General features: G+C 42.5%; 1 protein-coding gene across 4 annotated transcripts in view; it reads left to right on the top strand.

Annotated features, from left to right (window-relative positions):
- The window catches only part of SORCS1 (sortilin related VPS10 domain containing receptor 1), a 504,897-nt gene that overhangs the window by 439,181 nt on the left and 47,632 nt on the right, over positions 1 to 18,084 (top strand). For all 4 annotated transcript variants that reach the window (XM_090278555.1, XM_090278558.1, XM_090278556.1 and 1 more), the window contains exon 19: positions 12,344 to 12,530. In XM_090278555.1, the coding sequence (XP_090134681.1) occupies positions 12,344 to 12,530 (187 nt within the window). The remainder of the gene's footprint in view (positions 1 to 12,343; positions 12,531 to 18,084) is intronic.

Below are 18,084 nucleotides of genomic sequence, written 5' to 3'. Positions count from 1 at the left end.
CCCAGCTGAGGCACAGAAAAGCAAAGTAACTTACCTAAGACCAAAAATGACTAAATAGTAGAGCCAGGAGCCAAATCCAGGCTCCGTGGTATCTTGCCTTTCTATTGTTCTTCTATGATGGAAAGAACCATTTTCTGAGAAAGAACTTGATGTGGTTGCTAAGGCTCCTTAGAAATGTTTGGCTGGGGGCAGGTAGTAACAGAGATCAAGGAGTAGAAAGAAGAAGCAAAATTATCTGTGTCCCAGTCTGGCCAGCCTATGGCTGTTGCTATATTCTTAGACACCAGTCAATATATAAACCAAGATGTCCCCCTGATTTTCTGAGGATATTCATGACTTGGGATGTTTGTTGAAAACCATTTCAACAAAGAGAGATACCAAATTATCATTTGAGTTTCCCCCTCTATGCAAAATCATGCCTTTATTGAATGGCTACTGTGTATCTGATACTGCTTTATCCATTCTAAAGAATACTAGAAAGCACAGGAAAATCAAGGAGTTTACCATCCTTGTATACCAAACTCCTTCAGGCTATAATATCTTTGCAATTTAATCTAGAACAAAACCAAACAAGCCCTGACTTGTATCACTGGCAATACATGGAGTCCTGTAGTCTCCTCAAAATCTCTAAAAGTCTGTTTCTCATTTGAATTTGTTGCTCTGGAGGTTACTTTGAATATAGTGTCTGATTTACACTCCTATACCCTGTGCCAATTCTTTATAACCATAGGAATATTAATGTCATGCTACTGATGCCGTAAAGTAGCTGGGCCTCAAAGGGCCAAGGGACCAAGAGGCCTCTGCTATATATACTCTGATTTGACACACAGTGTAACTAATGCAGAAGTGACCTGAAGACCCACTTCTCCAAGTTGGTATACTGTTTTGTCATTTTGGCAACAATGATTGTGCCTCTTTGTGCCCTGGTTTGCTCGTGGTTTATCTTTCCTCTACAGGTCTGTCTTCTGTCTGTGAGGGGAGGCTGGGCTGGAGACTGATGCAGCCCTCCTTTCTTCGCCCCACAGTTACTGGCATACAAACAAACCCCTCCATGTCGGTTTCATCTCCTCTGCCTGTCAATCAAAACATTAGAGACCTGAGGAATTACCTTTCCCACCAAGCGCTTAGACGTGCGTGTGTGTTTATTTGTTCTTCAACAACTATTTTACTAAGTTTCAATTTCAAATTCCTTACCTTTCATAGGTCAGTTTGTGGAAATAAATGTTTTGGGTTAACTAGGTCCTCTGCTACATCAAGCTTTAGATATAAATCTCACCACATGAAATAGAACATATTATATATTTTGTATCCATTTAAAAGAAAAACTAATTTACTAATACCGTATTGTAACAATATTTCAGCATCCCCAATCACTTGTAAGTAATTATTACAGTAGGAGTCATGCCATTCCTGGCTACAGCTGCACTATCTCTATTCACTATGCCTGACAGATTGATGGGAACTCAGTAAATGTATGTGGATTTGGATAGGCTGCCTCAGTGGTCACAAAACTCAAACTTAAAAGGAAGACTCTTAAAATTTGAATAACATCCAAAACCCATTAAAATCTTCCTCTGAAATAAATTCCTTCCTTTATTCTATACTAGTGTATCAATGCAAACCTTGCTAAAACCTGAACAAAGAAGAGAACTTCTTATTGACAGAAGATAATCAAAGTCTAGGGACACATGTGGTAGCTTGTAAGTCCATGTACAATAAATAGTACATACCCCGGTTGTACCCCAGTTGGAATTTTGCAGATTTTGACATGTGCCAGAAATAGAATCCCTTCCTGCAATAGCATGTGGGGCCACTCTCTACATCCGGGTGACAAAAATGACTCCATAACATAACCCCTTCAAGTCCCACAGCTGGGCTCACCTGGTGTGTTACTCCAGGAACCACGTAACTGTTGACATTGATGAAAAGCCCCATTGTTGGGAACACCATTCCTGCTCTTTTTGGGGTTCTATCCAATATACTCTAATGAGAGAACCTTCATTAGAAGCAACAAGGTAAAGGAGCCAGTCTTGCTTCCATTCTAGACTCAAAAGGAAAACACACACACAAGCACACACATACCACAATGAATTCATGCATCGTTGTTTTCTTTAAAAAAAAAAAAAAAAAAAAAAAGTTGATCAAGGGACCAACCTACAAGGGAGAGGAGGAGTCCATGAAATTGTGTCTAAGAAGCCCTTTTCCAAATTACAACTGAACTTGAGAAAGCTGATTAAAGGTGTTTTCTGAGACCCAAGCATGAGAGGGGGCATCTCTCTGTCTGGAGACTTACTGAAGATGAATATCCTCTGGACCACTAACGAGCTCCTAATGAGCCTATAGACTTTTAAGGCGATAACTTGGCTTCCCAGAGAAATCCAATGCAAGGCCCTGAAGGCACAGGATGGATGGTGAAGGGCCTAATTATTCTTAAGAACAAAACTGATTTGGAAGGCATTTGCTTGAGAGGATTGCTAGGCAGAAGTAGTCTCTGCATGTTAGGGAAGATAATTAAATACGTCTTAAACAGCTGTGAGAATAAAGAGATGCAATTCACTGCATAATTTAAGACTTTTAAATTAAATCTGAGGCAAGAGACTAAAATGAAAACTTTGATCTGTGTCTTATTGTTTTAATACTTTCATTTCCATACAAAGATTGGAACTTAATAAGGAAAGTTCTTCAGTATCACTTCTGTGAGCTTTAACTTCAAGATGTGAAGGTTGTGTCCCTCATTAGATGGATTTCAAGTATCTCTACATTCCCATAACATTGAGAGACTTACAGCAGCACGGAAGTGACCGTAATGTAATAACACTTCATAAATATTGCAGGATGTTGCCAGCCATCCAATGGTAGAGAAGATGACTCCTGCTGAAATTTCCTGTGAGATGCTCTTTTGTTGAATTCCTGAAAGAATTTGACCCACTTTTTCACCTGAAGAAAAATTGGGTCAGATAGAGGTGGCACAAAGAGTTAGCAGGCAGTGTTACATCTAGGCAGGTATTTGGGTGTCAGCCAGCCCAGAGCTGAGTGAGAAACTTCAGCCGTTTTCTCCTTCTGCACAAAGGAGCCAGAGCTGATTTCAACGGGCCGTGGGGAGGTAAGAGGCTTTCTCATGTATTATTCCTTACTCCATTCAGCTTTATTCTCTGTGACTCTAGCAAGGCAACCGAGCCACTTCATTTCTTCTTCTCCCTTGTTGCCTCAGGTTGGAAAGGAAAGGAGGAACCAAACTGAGGTGGGCAGTATAGGTTTCCTTAACCAGAAGGCCGAGTGGCTGTAGTTCACGTTGGATTGGTTCATAACTCTTTCTAAGGCTCCACTTTCCTCTCCTCTTAATCCTGGGCCACGTACCTCGGTGAATTGCTGTTCCTTAGGGTTTCAGGAAGTAGAAGTTTGCAAAGAACTTCAGTCTGCCTTCATAAGCAAAGAGAAAACCTGTCTCGTTACTGAGAGTTTTAGTTCAGTGAACATCCTCAGGGCTAGAGTGATGAAAGAGTCTTCGATTTGGGTTTCCAATCTCTCAGCCTGTCTGCTTTAGGCTCTGCAACACTGATGTTCCACTTCATCCACGTGGGTGGCCACTGGCCCTGAATCAAGTCTTCACTGAACCACAGGTTTTGCTCAAGGGTGTAACTTTCTCAGGTTTATAGCTTTGTACTTTACCCACCATACATTATTCCATGACTCTTCTGTCTTCTCAGCTCAGTCCTCAGCAGAATCCACTATTAATGTGGGACAAACAGTCCCCACTGTGTGGCAACAGCACTGGAATGAACTCTGCATCTTTAACAACTTAGAGCTGAGATTATTTCAGCAGCCTTGAGGGATGTTGTAATATGTGTGGCTGTCCACTAATGCCAATTACAAAAATAATAGGATGATAAAACATTGCAGGGGATGTGAACTAGAAGTGACAACTAGTATCATCATCATCCTGCCCATCTTTAATTTATAGGTAAAGAAATGGAGGTCCAACTGTAAAATAACACTTCTAAGGACATGTGACCAAGTCTCCTAACACTCGGGTCATCATCTGACATTGGGGGACACCTTGTTCACGTAGAGTACCTCTGCGGACCTCTGTAGAGTCACTTAGTTCTCACAACATCCTACTAATTTGGAAAGGTGACGAAGTGATATCCAGGACAAGAAATCATATCAATGTCATGGATGAGATCTTATGGCTTGGTCAATTTAAGTCCACCAAGTGATGATGCTATATATGACATTTTTGAAAGCTGTTTAAAAATATTGACAGCATGACATAAAACAGTGTAATGATTCCAGTGTTGTTGTTACTGTTGCTGGTGCTGCTGCTGTCATGGTGCTGGTGGTACATTTTTATTGGTTAATCTGGTATTCACCAGTCTGTTCATGTAATCTCCGGATGGTAAGATTATGGATGATTTTATTTTTTTCCTCTCATTTTATGTATTGTTTACATTTTCTCAATGATACATCATGTTTTTTCTCTCTGTTTTTATTTTTTTAATAAAGCTAACATTTTTATTACATATTTTACTACTAGGAAAAATTCATTATGTAGGTGTATTACTAAGGAAATCTTTCTGCTATTTTTTAAATAATGTAACTTTTGTTCTTATTACATATCTGAATGTTTTAGTGTTTTTGAAGTCATAAAAAGCATTTGTAAGATTTAAGTCATTTGGCAGCCCCATAGTTTTCTTGCCGGAGCCTGCTGAGGTCATTCTTGAAACTACCATGCAATGATATCAGTATAGCAATGTCCTTTATCACCTAGAAAGTGATTCCAAAGCACAGTGGGTCAAGGCCCTGACCTTGGCATAACACAGTGTCTAGACTGAGTAAAGAGGCTTTGCCTTATAGGCATTTATCTGTTCATACAAACCAAGTGTTCCTCCCACCTTATGGTAGGTAATCTGTTCCATCCTAAGCCACACACCAAGGATAGCAGACATAAAAAGGAACTTTGGGAATTTGCTGTGCATTCAAACACATGTTGCTATGGCTTATTTGCAAGTGAAGATTTAAACCATTTTGATGTTCCAATTGGAACTTCTTGGTCTGAGCATTAGATCCAGAAGAGCAGGGATAGCTGGGCAAGTAGCAAGGATCGGAGTTAAAGAAGGGCCCAGTCACCTGCATGTCATCAGCAAAAAGGTGAAATATCATGTATCTGGTCACATGATTTGGTGGGTCCATAGTCTGGTCTCCTTGCTTTTGTCACACCTAAATTCTCTGGTGAGATCATAAAACCCTACGCACCACACTCCATGCTGTTGTGGATGTTCTCCCTCCAGGTCAGGGCATCCAAGTTCATGGTCATCTTTGCTTGTGGATTTGTGCATTTGTGGAGATACCTGTGCTATGAAATGCCATCTCTGAATAGGCAAAAGGGAGAGGCTGGCTGAATTCTGAAATTGTGCTGATACCTAGATATCTTGAGATTGTTTTTCAGAGCTCCGTTTTGAACCAGAAAAGAAGCTCATAGGGCATGATTTGAACCAGACATTCAGGAAAGATGCTCTGCCTCAAGTGAGGCAGTCTCTGCTTTCAGCAACAGTAGCACCTGTTGCAGGAGATACTAAAGAGGACCATAACTCACTTGGGAAGGCAAGATGCATGCTCACCTTCCTTTTATCATAGTCTGCTGTGTCCTGTGCTAGAAGGGCTCAGTTTGCCATTATAAAATGGCAGCTCCAATACACGTGCAGCAGTTGATTCCTGTCTAGAGCTATCTCATTCTCTGTCAAGCACTCACATCAACAGGAATCTTTACCGGTGCATCTTACGTGTCCATGGTCTTTTACAGAGCATATTCCATTTTACAGTGGCATATTCCACTAGGCTCCTTTTACATCACTAGTTAACAAAGAACTTGAGGCCTGTTGGCATTCCTCTAAAGGGTTTCAGTTACTGAAGCTTACAGAAGCTCTCTGGTTTCCCATAGTGGTGACCCCATTCCTTAGCACCCACCTGGGAATGAGCACAATAAAATAGTGTGACTGTCTTCTGTGAACAAATATAGGTGTTATGAACTGGGAGATAAAGAGTAAAGAGAGCTTGGTTCAACCTGGTCTTGTGAGGCTACGGGGATTTTAAGTCTTTTAAGTCTGAGTCTTCTATGGTTGAAGATTAACTAAGATACTCAATAGACATTGCTATATATTTCTTGCACTGTCGAGTTTCAGGAAATGTTCTCTCCCTTCTCCCTTCCTGACCATCAGGGGATGTTCTAAATGATGTTACTTGCACACTTTACATAAGAAGTCCTTATACTCATGTCTACATTGGATCTCCTGTTTGAAGGCCAGGGTACATTGTGCCATACCTGTCTCCTCTCTTACTTCATGTCAAGACCTCGTTAACCTGAGTCTAAACCTACCACGAGAAGAGTTTGCAAGGCAATGGCTGGCTACTTTTACTTCATGCTCTCTGCCCTGCCCAGATGCCTGTAGCCATGAGAAGAAAGGACCAAAATATCTGATTTTTGTTTTTGTCATTGAATGCTGCTTAATAAAAAAGAGTTTCAAATAACTAACAAGAATCCAAGACCAAAGTTGGCTGGATCCCATCATCAGTCTCACCACTGTCTGTGTTACCTTCCAGCTAGTTCCCATATACTTAACCAACATTTAAGTATTGAAAGTAATAGTAGAGCTAGAACGGTGTGGTGTTATTACTATTTCTTGTGCTATACCACATTCCACTCCTTTCTTAAATGTGGTGGAAATATTTATTTTTCCCCCATGTGTTCCCCTTTCTGTTAATCCTACTTCTCTTCCTGCCCCTCACTCCACCCTCAGTCAGTGTTGACAGGCTAGGTATATTTGCAGGCACCTTTCTCTACACAAACGCACACACATATATATGGTGATATTCGCTGCTTTTTTTTCCCTTTCACAAAAACAGGTATTACTATAGTCATTTCTTTACAATGTAGTTATTTCTGCATGAACTCTAAGGTCCTTTCCAAGACTGAATTTTAGTGGCGCCTGAGTCAGGTCCACTCTGGAGCTCTGCAGGGACCAGACTCTGACCTACGAGCTCAGTGTCTACCTGCAGTGGGTCCCTAATGCCGTGAGGAGTGTCTTAGAGTCTCATTTCAGTCTGAAGCTGCCCGTGTTGAGTTACAACATCATTTGTTTTCCCATTTTTCTCTGAAGCCAGGTTACAGGAACTGATAGGTTCACACACCTTTCATTCCTCAGATTAATCTTGGCTTCCTTGTGGCCATTTGATATATTTGTTTTTCTATTACAGAGTCAGTGATGCCCTTGGAGAACCCCTGTATGGATTTCGTTTGACTTTTGTGCCTTTCTCGGGCACGTCTTTTGAGCTAGTAGTATCCTCAGTTCAGATGAGAGCATGTGACTAAAGAGCATTAGGCCTAAAGATTTTTATGCGACAGTCTAGGTATTTGCCAGCCTAGGTTCCGTTTCAGGAATGATGACTTGTAATGTATTAGATTGACGTTCCTCTCAGTTATACACAAGGTTTTCCCCGACTGCTAATTCCGAATATCTGTTGTTTCCCATATTCTCTGACTTGTTTATGGCTTGGACATGATACGGCTTCATCAGAGGGAAGACACAAGACTGGTGTATGGAGGGAGCATTTGAGACCTTGCTTCTCTGCAGTTGTTATCAGTTTGGTTTAAATAAACTCTTATAAAAATTCTCAAAAAAAAAAAAAATAGATGGTGCATGGAGTTCCTGACAGCCCATCTTTCCACTTGTAAGCAAAAATGTTGTCAGAGAGGGAAAAAGGCAAAACCAGGGATAGAATCTAACAGGAAAAGAAAGGGAAGCCCTGACTTTGCCATCACTCTGCTCTCACTCTGAAAGGTATCACAAGTGACTTTCAGTTAAAAAAGTTCAGCAAGGACTGAGCTGCATGGGTAAAGTTAAACCACAGATCACCTTAAACCCTTTCTGAATTCTCTCTACATGTGGGGCTTTAGGCATCTTATTTAACCTGTCTGTGACCCAGTCCCTCTGGCAGACCAAACAGAAATACCATCTGCCCGTGGTTACCCAGGATCTCCAACCGCCAAAGGAGGTAATATACAGCAAGGCACTTTGATGAGCAAATGCATTAGAAATGCACGGTATTCAAACTGTACTGAGTGAAAAAGAACCACCTGTGGGCACTGTATCAGGTGCAGAAGATACAGTCGTGGAAGACACATCTCAGCCTTTAGAAGTTTACACAAACTACCCTCATCTCATCCAGCAACTCATTTTCCTAGAGAAGTGAGCTAGATTGTGGAACTTCTTCTGTTTGTGATTGGTTACTAGTCACTAATGGTGGATTCAAGTCTTCATTCCTGGCTTTATTAATGGACCCTTAGCCTTGGGCATCCTGAAATACCCTGGGAGAACTTTACCATCATAACAGAATAAAATGAGGATACATCAGTTCGTCCCAGAATATGTTCCTCTTGAAATGAATTCAGTCACAAGAAAACCTAATGTTCAAGCATCTGAACCCGAGGGCCTCAGCCCCTGGTGCAGCTCAGCATCAGCGAAGGACCTTCTCAGACCACAACAGGCTGAACGTCTTCCGCAGAGGCCCTGAGCCAGGCGGTGGTTTTGGGTGGTAGCTGGATATCAGCACTTTTCCTTTTAATGTTTATAAGAGATGCTGATATCAAAGGCTGAGATGCACTGATTTCAAAACTAATAAACTATGGGAGTTAATTTTGATAGGAAGGTGCATGTAATTTCCTGTTGCAACTCATATTTCAGTGCACCGTCATCTGCCCTGAACTACCTTAATTGGATTCCCAGAACACTGGCCTCTTATTAATTCATCCTCTGTATTGCAGCCAGAGTGATCTTTTTGGATTAAAAACATCATCATGCCATTATTTCCCAAACCCCTGCTTAAAACACTTTATGGGCTTCCCATTGCCCTTAGGAGAATGATCAAAATCAGGAACTTGTCCCACAAGTCCTAAAATGTTACTTTCTCCCCTCTGGTCTCATTTCATAATATGGTCCTACTCTGTCTATATCCTCAGCCTCCTTCAGCTGTACCACCCTCTTCTGCCACAGGGACCTTGCATATCTGTTTCCTCTGTCTTCATTGCATGAGCTCCTTACCTCCATCACATCCACTCGTGCCCTTTGTTTGGTTAATTTATGTCTTTGCTTTAGGCCGTCTAAGCTCAGATATCACTTCTGGGAAGCTTTCCTTGATGGTCTCAGTTAGATCAGATCTTCAGCATGCCACCTCTCCCTATTGCACAGGCTTATAATACCAGGCATGCTCCTTCTTATTACCCCCTATAATAACTTTTGTTTGTGAGATTGCTTATTTAAAGTTCATCTGTCTCATTACTAGTGACTGCACTCATGAAATCCCAGACCACATCTGTTTTGTGAAGTTGGTTATATCTGTTTTCGTCATTCAGGGCCTGACAGAAGACAGACACTCAATAAATATCTGCCAGTTGCGTGTTTGGTTGGTTGGTTGGTTGGTTGGATGGATGGATGAATGAATGAATGGATAACCAGAGAGCCATTTAAAGCCAGGTCAGCTTGCCTAATCAAATGATGATCTAGGACTTCAGCAAACTTCTCTTTGCCCTGTTTCTTATTCTCTGAAAGGAGTTGGCATCCCTGCCTCAGATGGTAATTACAGACCAAGGAATTCAGACACTGATGTCAGGCACCCCCCAAAGTTATAGTGTTAGAGTGGTATCAGACTTACCAAGTACAGGAGAGTCCTTGCAGGCAAAGGCATGGAATCCAGTTTGTTTCTCTAGAGTGGACACAGCTATAACAGCAGGGATAAAATCTGCTTTTGTCAGCTGTCTGACTTGGCCCCTGGATACTCCTCCATCCTACTACAAATTACCAAGCCCAGAGGCCTGTGTCTACATCAGGAGGACATGGGGAATCTTACACTGATTGGAGGATCCCATGCCTTTGACTATAGGGGCTCTTAGCTGTGTAGAAAGCCTAATATAGACACACATATATCCCTAGTACCTGATCTAATACTGTAAAAGCCTTACTCTCTTCTATGAAGGCAGCTCTACTGATGCACCAGTCCAAACACTGTGTAACTCCCTCCAATCACCTGTTATATACATAGAGAACATCATCATGAGTGCAGAATTAGGAATTTTCTCAGGCAAAAGACCAGCATTACAGAGGTGTGGCCCTCTGTCCTCTTGCAAATGGTGAAACCCTAATGTCCACTCTGTCCCCACAAAGAACCTAAACCATCTCTCTCTCTCTCTCTCCTTCTCTCTTTCTTTTCCTCCCTCCCTCCCTCTCTCCTCTTCTCCCCCCACCCCCCTCAGAAACTATATTACTTGTTTTCTTCCATGGTTAATTCTAGCTACTCCTGTCCTGGCTGGTGTGGCTCAGTAGATTGAACACCAGCCTGCAAACCGAAGGGTCACAGGTTTGATCCCTGGTCAGGGCACATGCCTGGGTTGTGAGCCAGGTTCCAGGTTGGGGGTGTGCAAGAGGAAACCAATTGATGTTTCTCTCTCTCTCTCTTTCTCCCTTCCTTCCCCTTTCTCTAAAAAAATAAATAAAATCTTAAAATTAAAAAAAAAGAAAATTCTAGCTACATCCTGAAACCCTTGTCCCAAATAACATGAGTATATTAAAAGACAGGCTCTTATTCTAGGGTCAACTGGTATCAACTCTATTGAAAATTCAGAAAACATGGGAGTGGAAACCGACCAGAAAGACAATCAGAAACTGATCAGTCCAAGTTGGTTCTCCAAATGAAGGACAAGTCCCCAAGAATGGCTGACATTTATATTTATTAGTGAAGGGAATTCAAGTAATTGCACAATGTCTTGGCTTGTGGGTCTTTGTTTAGTAGTTTTGAATGGAGTTTCTTTTTCCCACCCTCAGGAAGAATTTTTGCCCTTGTCCTTACAGAGAGCTCGCTGTTGTGTACCCCCTCACAGTGCTGGGCTGGGCATAGATCAGAAGAGGAGGTCACTTAGATTTGTAGGATTTGAACTGCTGTCCCTTTCCCTGTGAATTAATCTTAAATGTCAGCATTTTAAACTTGGCCTTTTCAAAAGATATGCTACTATATAAACCTTAGTTAATCGAAAATGCATTTCTAGTTCAAAGGCTTTTTTTATTGTTTTTCTTTTACCCCAAAATGGGAAAAGCTAACAACAACAACAAAAAAGTGTATTAAAGTATAGACTGTGTAGAGGAAGCCAGTGTTTGTCAGTTGGGTCTAAGAAACTTTGTTCCTTAAGAATCTTGACTATAATTCCAAAGCCCCCGCCCCCTTTTTTTTTTAAAACAGGTCTTGGATTTTGTAAATCAGGCTTTCTCTTCTCCTGCCTGCCTGCAGGAAATTTAGAATCCTGTGATTCTAAATAAGCTTTAAAAGAGGAATTGCTGGTCTTCTACAGTTACATTTTTTTTACAGTCATTTGTTTAGGTATAGAATTTTACAGATTATCAGTTACTCACGTGTCTTTTATAGTGACCCTTGACCTAAGACACAGAGGTATTATGACAATTTCCTAGACCAGAGGAGGCTGAATGACATGCATGGAATCATCTAGCTTATGAATGACATCCTAAGTTTTAGGCCTGGAAGAGCCACCAATTTTTTACCCACCTATAATGAGTGAAATGGAATCCAGAGGTGTGGGTTCAAATCCCATGAATGCTGCTAACTAGCTTTGTTAACCTTGAGCAAATGATTAAACCTTTCTTGACTGAAGCTTCTTCATCTGTAAGACGGATGAACAATGCCTACTTTTCTCACCAGACTAAGATCCCGTGAAGGATAAAATGAGATCATTTTGATAGTAAAAATGCTGAAGCATAAAATAATTTACCATCATTACCTTAAATAACAATAGGGCTCAGCCTAATGACATATCAGGTGTCTGGCAAGGTGTCTCCTATCCTTTTCCAGTGTGGCCAGGGAACAGGAATAAAAAGGGGGCTCAGAGGTTCTGGACACATGGGAAGTGGTCTATGACCGTGTCAGGTAGGAGAAATATTTAAAACTATATACACCTTATTTTCTTCACATGGACGGTAAGACTCTAAGCAAAGCTGTCAGAGGAATTGAGTATCAACTTGGAGCTGATAATCAAACACTTAATTTTTCAAACCTAGGAACTTTTGGTAGTCAGTGTCCTTCAGATTTGGAGAGCATCCATCTTAGTAAATGCCTGTCTGCCAGGGAACGTCACAGGGATTCTGTCAAAGAGACAGCTCCTCCCAGCAGCAGGAGGGAGCCCAAGCTGCCATTATCCCTGAGCCAGCAGCCAGGACAAGCCCCGGCCCCCAGAGCAGAAGCAGCCGGGTGCAGACTCCCTTTCCTCTGATGTTGGACTGTTTTTCAGGGTGACGTGCAGAGGACATTCATCCAAGTGGACTTCGGCGATGGCATCGCCGTGTCTTATGTCAACCTCAGCTCCATGGAAGACGGGATCAAACACGTCTATCACAATGTGGGCATTTTCCGAGTGACCGTGCAGGTGGACAACAGTCTCGGGTCTGACAGCGCCGTCCTGTACTTACATGTAACTTGTATGTTATTACTGTTGTTGATTTATGACATAATTTAAATATTGTGCCCTTTTAACATATAATCCAAAATGTCAAATCCAGAAGAAGCTAACTAGTTAGCTCCTTTTTAGCAGGAGGGGGAAGGAGGATAAAAGAGCCAAGTGGGGAGAAAGTAAGAAGAAAATCAGGGAGTGGAATTTGAATAATCTTGGACTCTGGCTTGCTTCAAATTTCCTTCATTGCATTTACTGTGCCTCTTCCAGGTGTCTGAGCACCTGAGATACAATACCCACATCTCGAGGCTAGACCTGAGCAACTTGCTATGCTATTTGATTGACTATGAACTTGTCCTTTTTTTTTTCTTATCAGAAATGTTTGAAAACAAGCCACATGTGTGGCCCAATCTAATGTACTGAGAATTAGCATCAGTAAAAGGATTTCTCCCCATCTCATATTCTCCCACATTATGTTTCACTATTAACAATTTTTAGATTTACACTCTTTTTTTAAAGTGTGTTTCCTGGACTTTATCTGGAGATGATTTGTTGTTAGAGAAAAGGTGGTATAGAGGGGGAAAGTGTAAACTATGTTAAGGAAGCTACACTAGGAAACATGTCCAAGAAATGTGAAAGCTTTCCCCCATTGAGGAATTTATAGGTGTACTAAGTTATGTTGAGTGATAATGGTGTCATGAATGCCTTTCATAGTAGGTCTGTGAGTGTTCCCAGATAGGCATAGGACTTGTTTAAGTTGCTAGAGAAATAGTTTACTTTAAAATGAATGTAGCTCCTTTATATGAATGGCCTTTTTCAAATTAATTCTGAGTTGTAGGCCAAGAGTATTAATGCTGGGCAATATTCCATGCCACTCACCTGCCCCCGCCCATTGAACTGACCTGAGTGCAGAATGTACTAACTAAAATATTTTTTAAGTGGCTGTGTTCCGGGGTAGGACAAACTATTTAGGGATCCCCAGGAGATCATTTGGCTCCTGAAGAATCCTGCTCTGTCAGCAGCTCTTGATCTTTATCTCCTGTACACTCATGACAGAGGTGCTTTGAAGAAGCACTCTACCTTTTTTGGGTTTAAACAGAGTTTTACAAGATCCCCAGTCTGCCAACTCTGCACCCCTCTTTTCAGTTAAATTTTTAAAAAATTCTCACCGTGTGCCAGTTTTTGTGCTAAACAGACTCCCTATGTGTATAATTTCAGTCCTCAAAACAACCCTGTGAAGTAGGCACTGTTAGAAACCCTACCTACAAAGAATAGCGAGGTCCCAAGAGTTTAAATAACTTGTGTGAAGTTGCAGACCTACTGTGTGGCAGAGCCACGTTTTAGTTTCAGGCCTACCTGTCTCCAGTCCCGGCTCTTGATCATTAAGGTTCTTGTCACCGCCAACAGTGGCTTGGGGCTAGAGGACCTAAGTCTCCCCCAGCCCTTATCCCATCTTACTGCACTTTTGCAGATCATCCTGAAGGAACGTGGACATTTAAGTTAAAAGCAGTGCGCTTGCTCTGCAGCCGTGTAGGTTCAGGAGACACTTCATAGGCTCCCGTCCTGCCGACTGCCACCCCTAAACTGTCCTAGATAGAGCTGCCTCTCACTAAATAATAACCTCACAGGAATGATCATGAAACTCTCAAAAATAAATCACAGATATTGGTTATTAAAATAACTCTCAACCAGATGACAATGCATTTCTGAGAATGGATGTCTCCTGAGCGGCCTACCCTTTCCTTGGTTCGGTAAGGGGGACTTCTGTTAGAGAACTCTCTGCTTAAGAATTACAGTAATTTTGTTCCATATCCCATGTACATAGTTAATATCTACCATACTCTAGCTACATGTAAATACCACAGTAATTACCCATTTCCCAGGGTCTCTCATACAGTCATCCACAGCTCGCCCTCCTGGGTGCTCTGTGGATTCCTTCTCACCCCTTAAAGTGATCATGCCCCCAAGACGTTCCTCCCTACCTCAGTCCTCTCCCCAGTTACTGAATCCCTGGAAGGAAAAGCAGCACAGAGCTCGTTTGCTCAACATTAAAGGTTACCGAAATCACAACTTGTAAAAGAAATGCATTTCTTTGCTCACTTGCATTTTTTTTTTGATCTCCGTTAGCCTGGTTGACAGGCTAAAGGATTTAACCTTAACCTTCGTGGAAGATGATTTGTGAGGGAAAGTTTTGTGTTCTGATTTTAATTTTGTTAGACTCCTCTTGGCTTAGGTGGCTGGGTAAGCATTCCTTGTAGAATGGAAACCCTGGCTCTAGAGACAAGAATTAACTCTTTTGCATTAAGTATATGAAAGAGGATTATTTAAAAACTTTCACTGATTCACATCCATCCAAAACCAAGGTCATGAGCAGTTAGTTTCAGCATGTTCTTCAGCGCCTCTCTCCTAAAGGACCCATGGTGTGTTACTCCTCACACAGACCCCTTTGCTCACCCAGACACCTCTCCCGTGGCAGGCAACAAACACAGCCTTTTCCTTCAGACGTGGAAGGCAAGGATTGAAGGAGTGCTGTGACTTCAGCACCTTTTAAATTAATGAGAAGTCAGAGCAAGACCGTAGTTGATTCACACTTTCCCAAAGCTCAAACCGGAAGGGTATCCTGGCAACATTCACGGCCACGGTGCCAGAATGTGGTCTGAGGGAGGGAAGTGGCATTTAGAAAAAGCAAACACAAAAACTGAGTCCTGGACTGAGTTGAGAGTTGGAAGATCCAGACACGGGCCTTAAGTCCTGGCCCAGTCACTCCATTTCTCTGAGCCTCGATTTTTCTCTGTCGTGATGAGGCATGCACGCTTTGTTTCTGAAAGGTTCTGTCGAGCATGATATGCTGCTGGGACTTACCGACTAGTAAAGCTTGATTTTCAATTATCACAAAGTAGCATATGCACTTGTACATCGTGGGTTCTGAGCAGCAAGTCCCAGCTCAGCTTGCCAGGCCTGCCTCTGCCCCTCCCAGCCCCGACCCTCCCCTCTGCCCAGGACTCTCCCCATCTTGCCAGTCTTGAACACACTCTCTCCAATTTCCAGTTCAGAAGGGTGATTGGATTCCAAATCAGAGGCTTTTCATACCAGTTTGCAAAGGTCATCAGAAGCACATGGAGATGGTATTCCTGCTGCAAGGTTTCTAGGAGTGGGCAGGCAGCTCGCAATGGCTGGGCAACCTGTTGTAGCCAGTCTGTTGGGAACTCCTTAGGGAAAGTATCACTGTGCTCTGCTTGTTTCAAACTAATGGGGCCCACAAAGGTGCCACCGTTGTTGCCTTACCTGGGACAGAAAATTAAGAGGACAGGCATATTTCTGCTCAGAAAGCTGCCCTATCTTAGCCAGTTTTTCAGGAAAAAAAATCACTGAAAACTGCAAATTTGCAGAATGGAAGACGAAAAAATGAAGTGGATTTTCTAGTCCTTCCGAAACCTCTCTCTTCAGCTGCCTTATTACAAATTTTGTCGTTAACGGGATGCACAGGCATCATCCTTATTTTGGTGTTTGCAGATGTCTTACTGTCTCCATCTTAGGGTGAAGTGATCTGTTTCCTGAGATCCTGGGCAGCTTTGCAACTTTTCACAGGCTCATTATATTGGCCAGCAAATGTCCTACTTGGGTTTTATAAAGTGTGTTTTAATGAGTCTCCTGCCCCCAAATTACATGACAAAAATGTGGTGTCCTGGGCATGTAGCTCCATAATCTGCTTTGAACAGGTTAGGATGATTCTTATGCACACCGAAGTTTAAGGAGCTCTATTTTAGGATCCGATCTTTATAGTTGAGGCACTTGTTTCTTCTAGTAGATGTTAAAACATTTCAGACAAATAGCAATATGATGCATGCACACTATTCAATTTGGGGGTCAGAGAAGATCTATAGACAGGCCTGAACAATCAGTGCATGTGTGCACATGTACACACACACACACACACAGGATGGTCAGTCAGCTGTTTCCTGCAGCACAGGGGGCACTAAACAAGAAAAGAGCAGGGAAACCTCACATACAGGAGTAATTCTTAGTCCCCTCAGCCACTTTGCCAGGAAGATTCATATGGAGTGATGCAGTGCCACCTCCCGTTCCTTTGGGGCATTGCAGGCACCTCTCTGCTGGAAAAGCATCTGCTCGCTTGTCAGCTCTGAGCTTGGGGCAGCCAGCCAGCTGGGGCCTCCAGGGGCTGGAGCTTCACTTCATGGCTCTGTTAGGGCAGACCACACCCTCTGTGCAGAAGAGAGATGCTTCAGGGGTAGGTTTTGGGATAGCAGGAAGTAGATATTTTAAACATCCAACAAGTAAATGAATAGAAGAGGATCTGGGAATCTGAAAGAAGAATTCCGCACATTTGTGTGAATGTATAACATATAAACATTCTGGGATGAATTCATGCAAACACATGTGCATGCTTCAGGGCCTATCAGGTGGACATGCTGTGTATTCTCAATGCCTTTTAGACCTCCTGGGCTCCCAGTCCTTCCCTCCGTCTCGGCACTGCAGCCCTTTCTTGCTGTTTCTCAGACATGAAGAGCATACCCTCTGCTCAAGGTCTGTACACTTGCTCCACCCTCACCCTGGAGCATCACAAACAGACACTGGGTGTCTTGTACTTTATTCAGGTCACTGCTTAAAGGTCATCTCTTCTTCTGAAAGACTTCCCTTGACCGACCTATCAAAAACAGTACACTCCCCCCTACCCCATGCCTGCTTCCCTCAATAATGCATACACTCCACCTAGGGCCAGCTGTCCCCAGCACCTAGAATAATGCCCAACACATAGCGGCACTCAAAAGCCATTGAAATGAATGATTGACCATAGTTCAGTCCCATACTCAATTTTTGTCATTAACAGGATACATCTTCATCATGTTAACTTTGATGTTCTGACTTTTAAAAAATAGTAATAAATACTCATAGGTGACAGAGACCAAGAAAATTAAGCTTTTCAGAATGGAACTAACAGAGGTGATCTGGTTCTTGCATTTGCATAGATTTAACTCAGATCTGGGGAGTTAGGAGAACTGTCACATAAGAGAGGGGCCTGGAACTGAGACTTGAAGTCTTACAGGTGCCATTAGAAAGGTGTAGGAGCCAAGGCCTTGGCGTGGGACGAGGCGGGGCCTGCCAGAGCCAACAGGGGACTAGCAGGAGCATTGCACTGTATGAGAGAATGTGTGACGTTCAGGCTGCAGTGCCTGGGTCGTATTTAAGTCCTCAGTCAGTAGTGACTCTGACTAGCTCTTCTGTTAAAATGGGAAAGTCTTATCGAACATTTCCACTGGCCAGCACTTGGGCTCTGGAATCCAGCTGCTTTAGTTCACCTCCTGCATTTGAGGAAGGTCAGCTTTCCCGGTCTGTTCATGTTAGATGGGGATGACAGTAGTGCCTGCTTCCTGGGGTTGCTGTGAGGATTAAATGAGAAGAAAACTCATTAGCAGGATAGGTGGTACACAGTCATCGCTCAGTAATGTTGCCCTTTATTGCCCCTTTGAACCATGCTGTCTGTGACCAACTCCTTTTTACCATATGGTTTATAAGCCAGAAAATCGATTCTATTCTGTATGCTGCTCACGAAGCCTCAAATT

The sequence above is a fragment of the Furipterus horrens genome, unplaced genomic scaffold, assembly GCF_987537825.1.
Source record: "Furipterus horrens unplaced genomic scaffold, mFurHor1.1.pri manual_scaffold_5, whole genome shotgun sequence".
Lineage (NCBI taxonomy): Eukaryota > Metazoa > Chordata > Mammalia > Chiroptera > Furipteridae > Furipterus > Furipterus horrens.
This window is presented reverse-complemented; position numbering and strand designations above follow the sequence as displayed.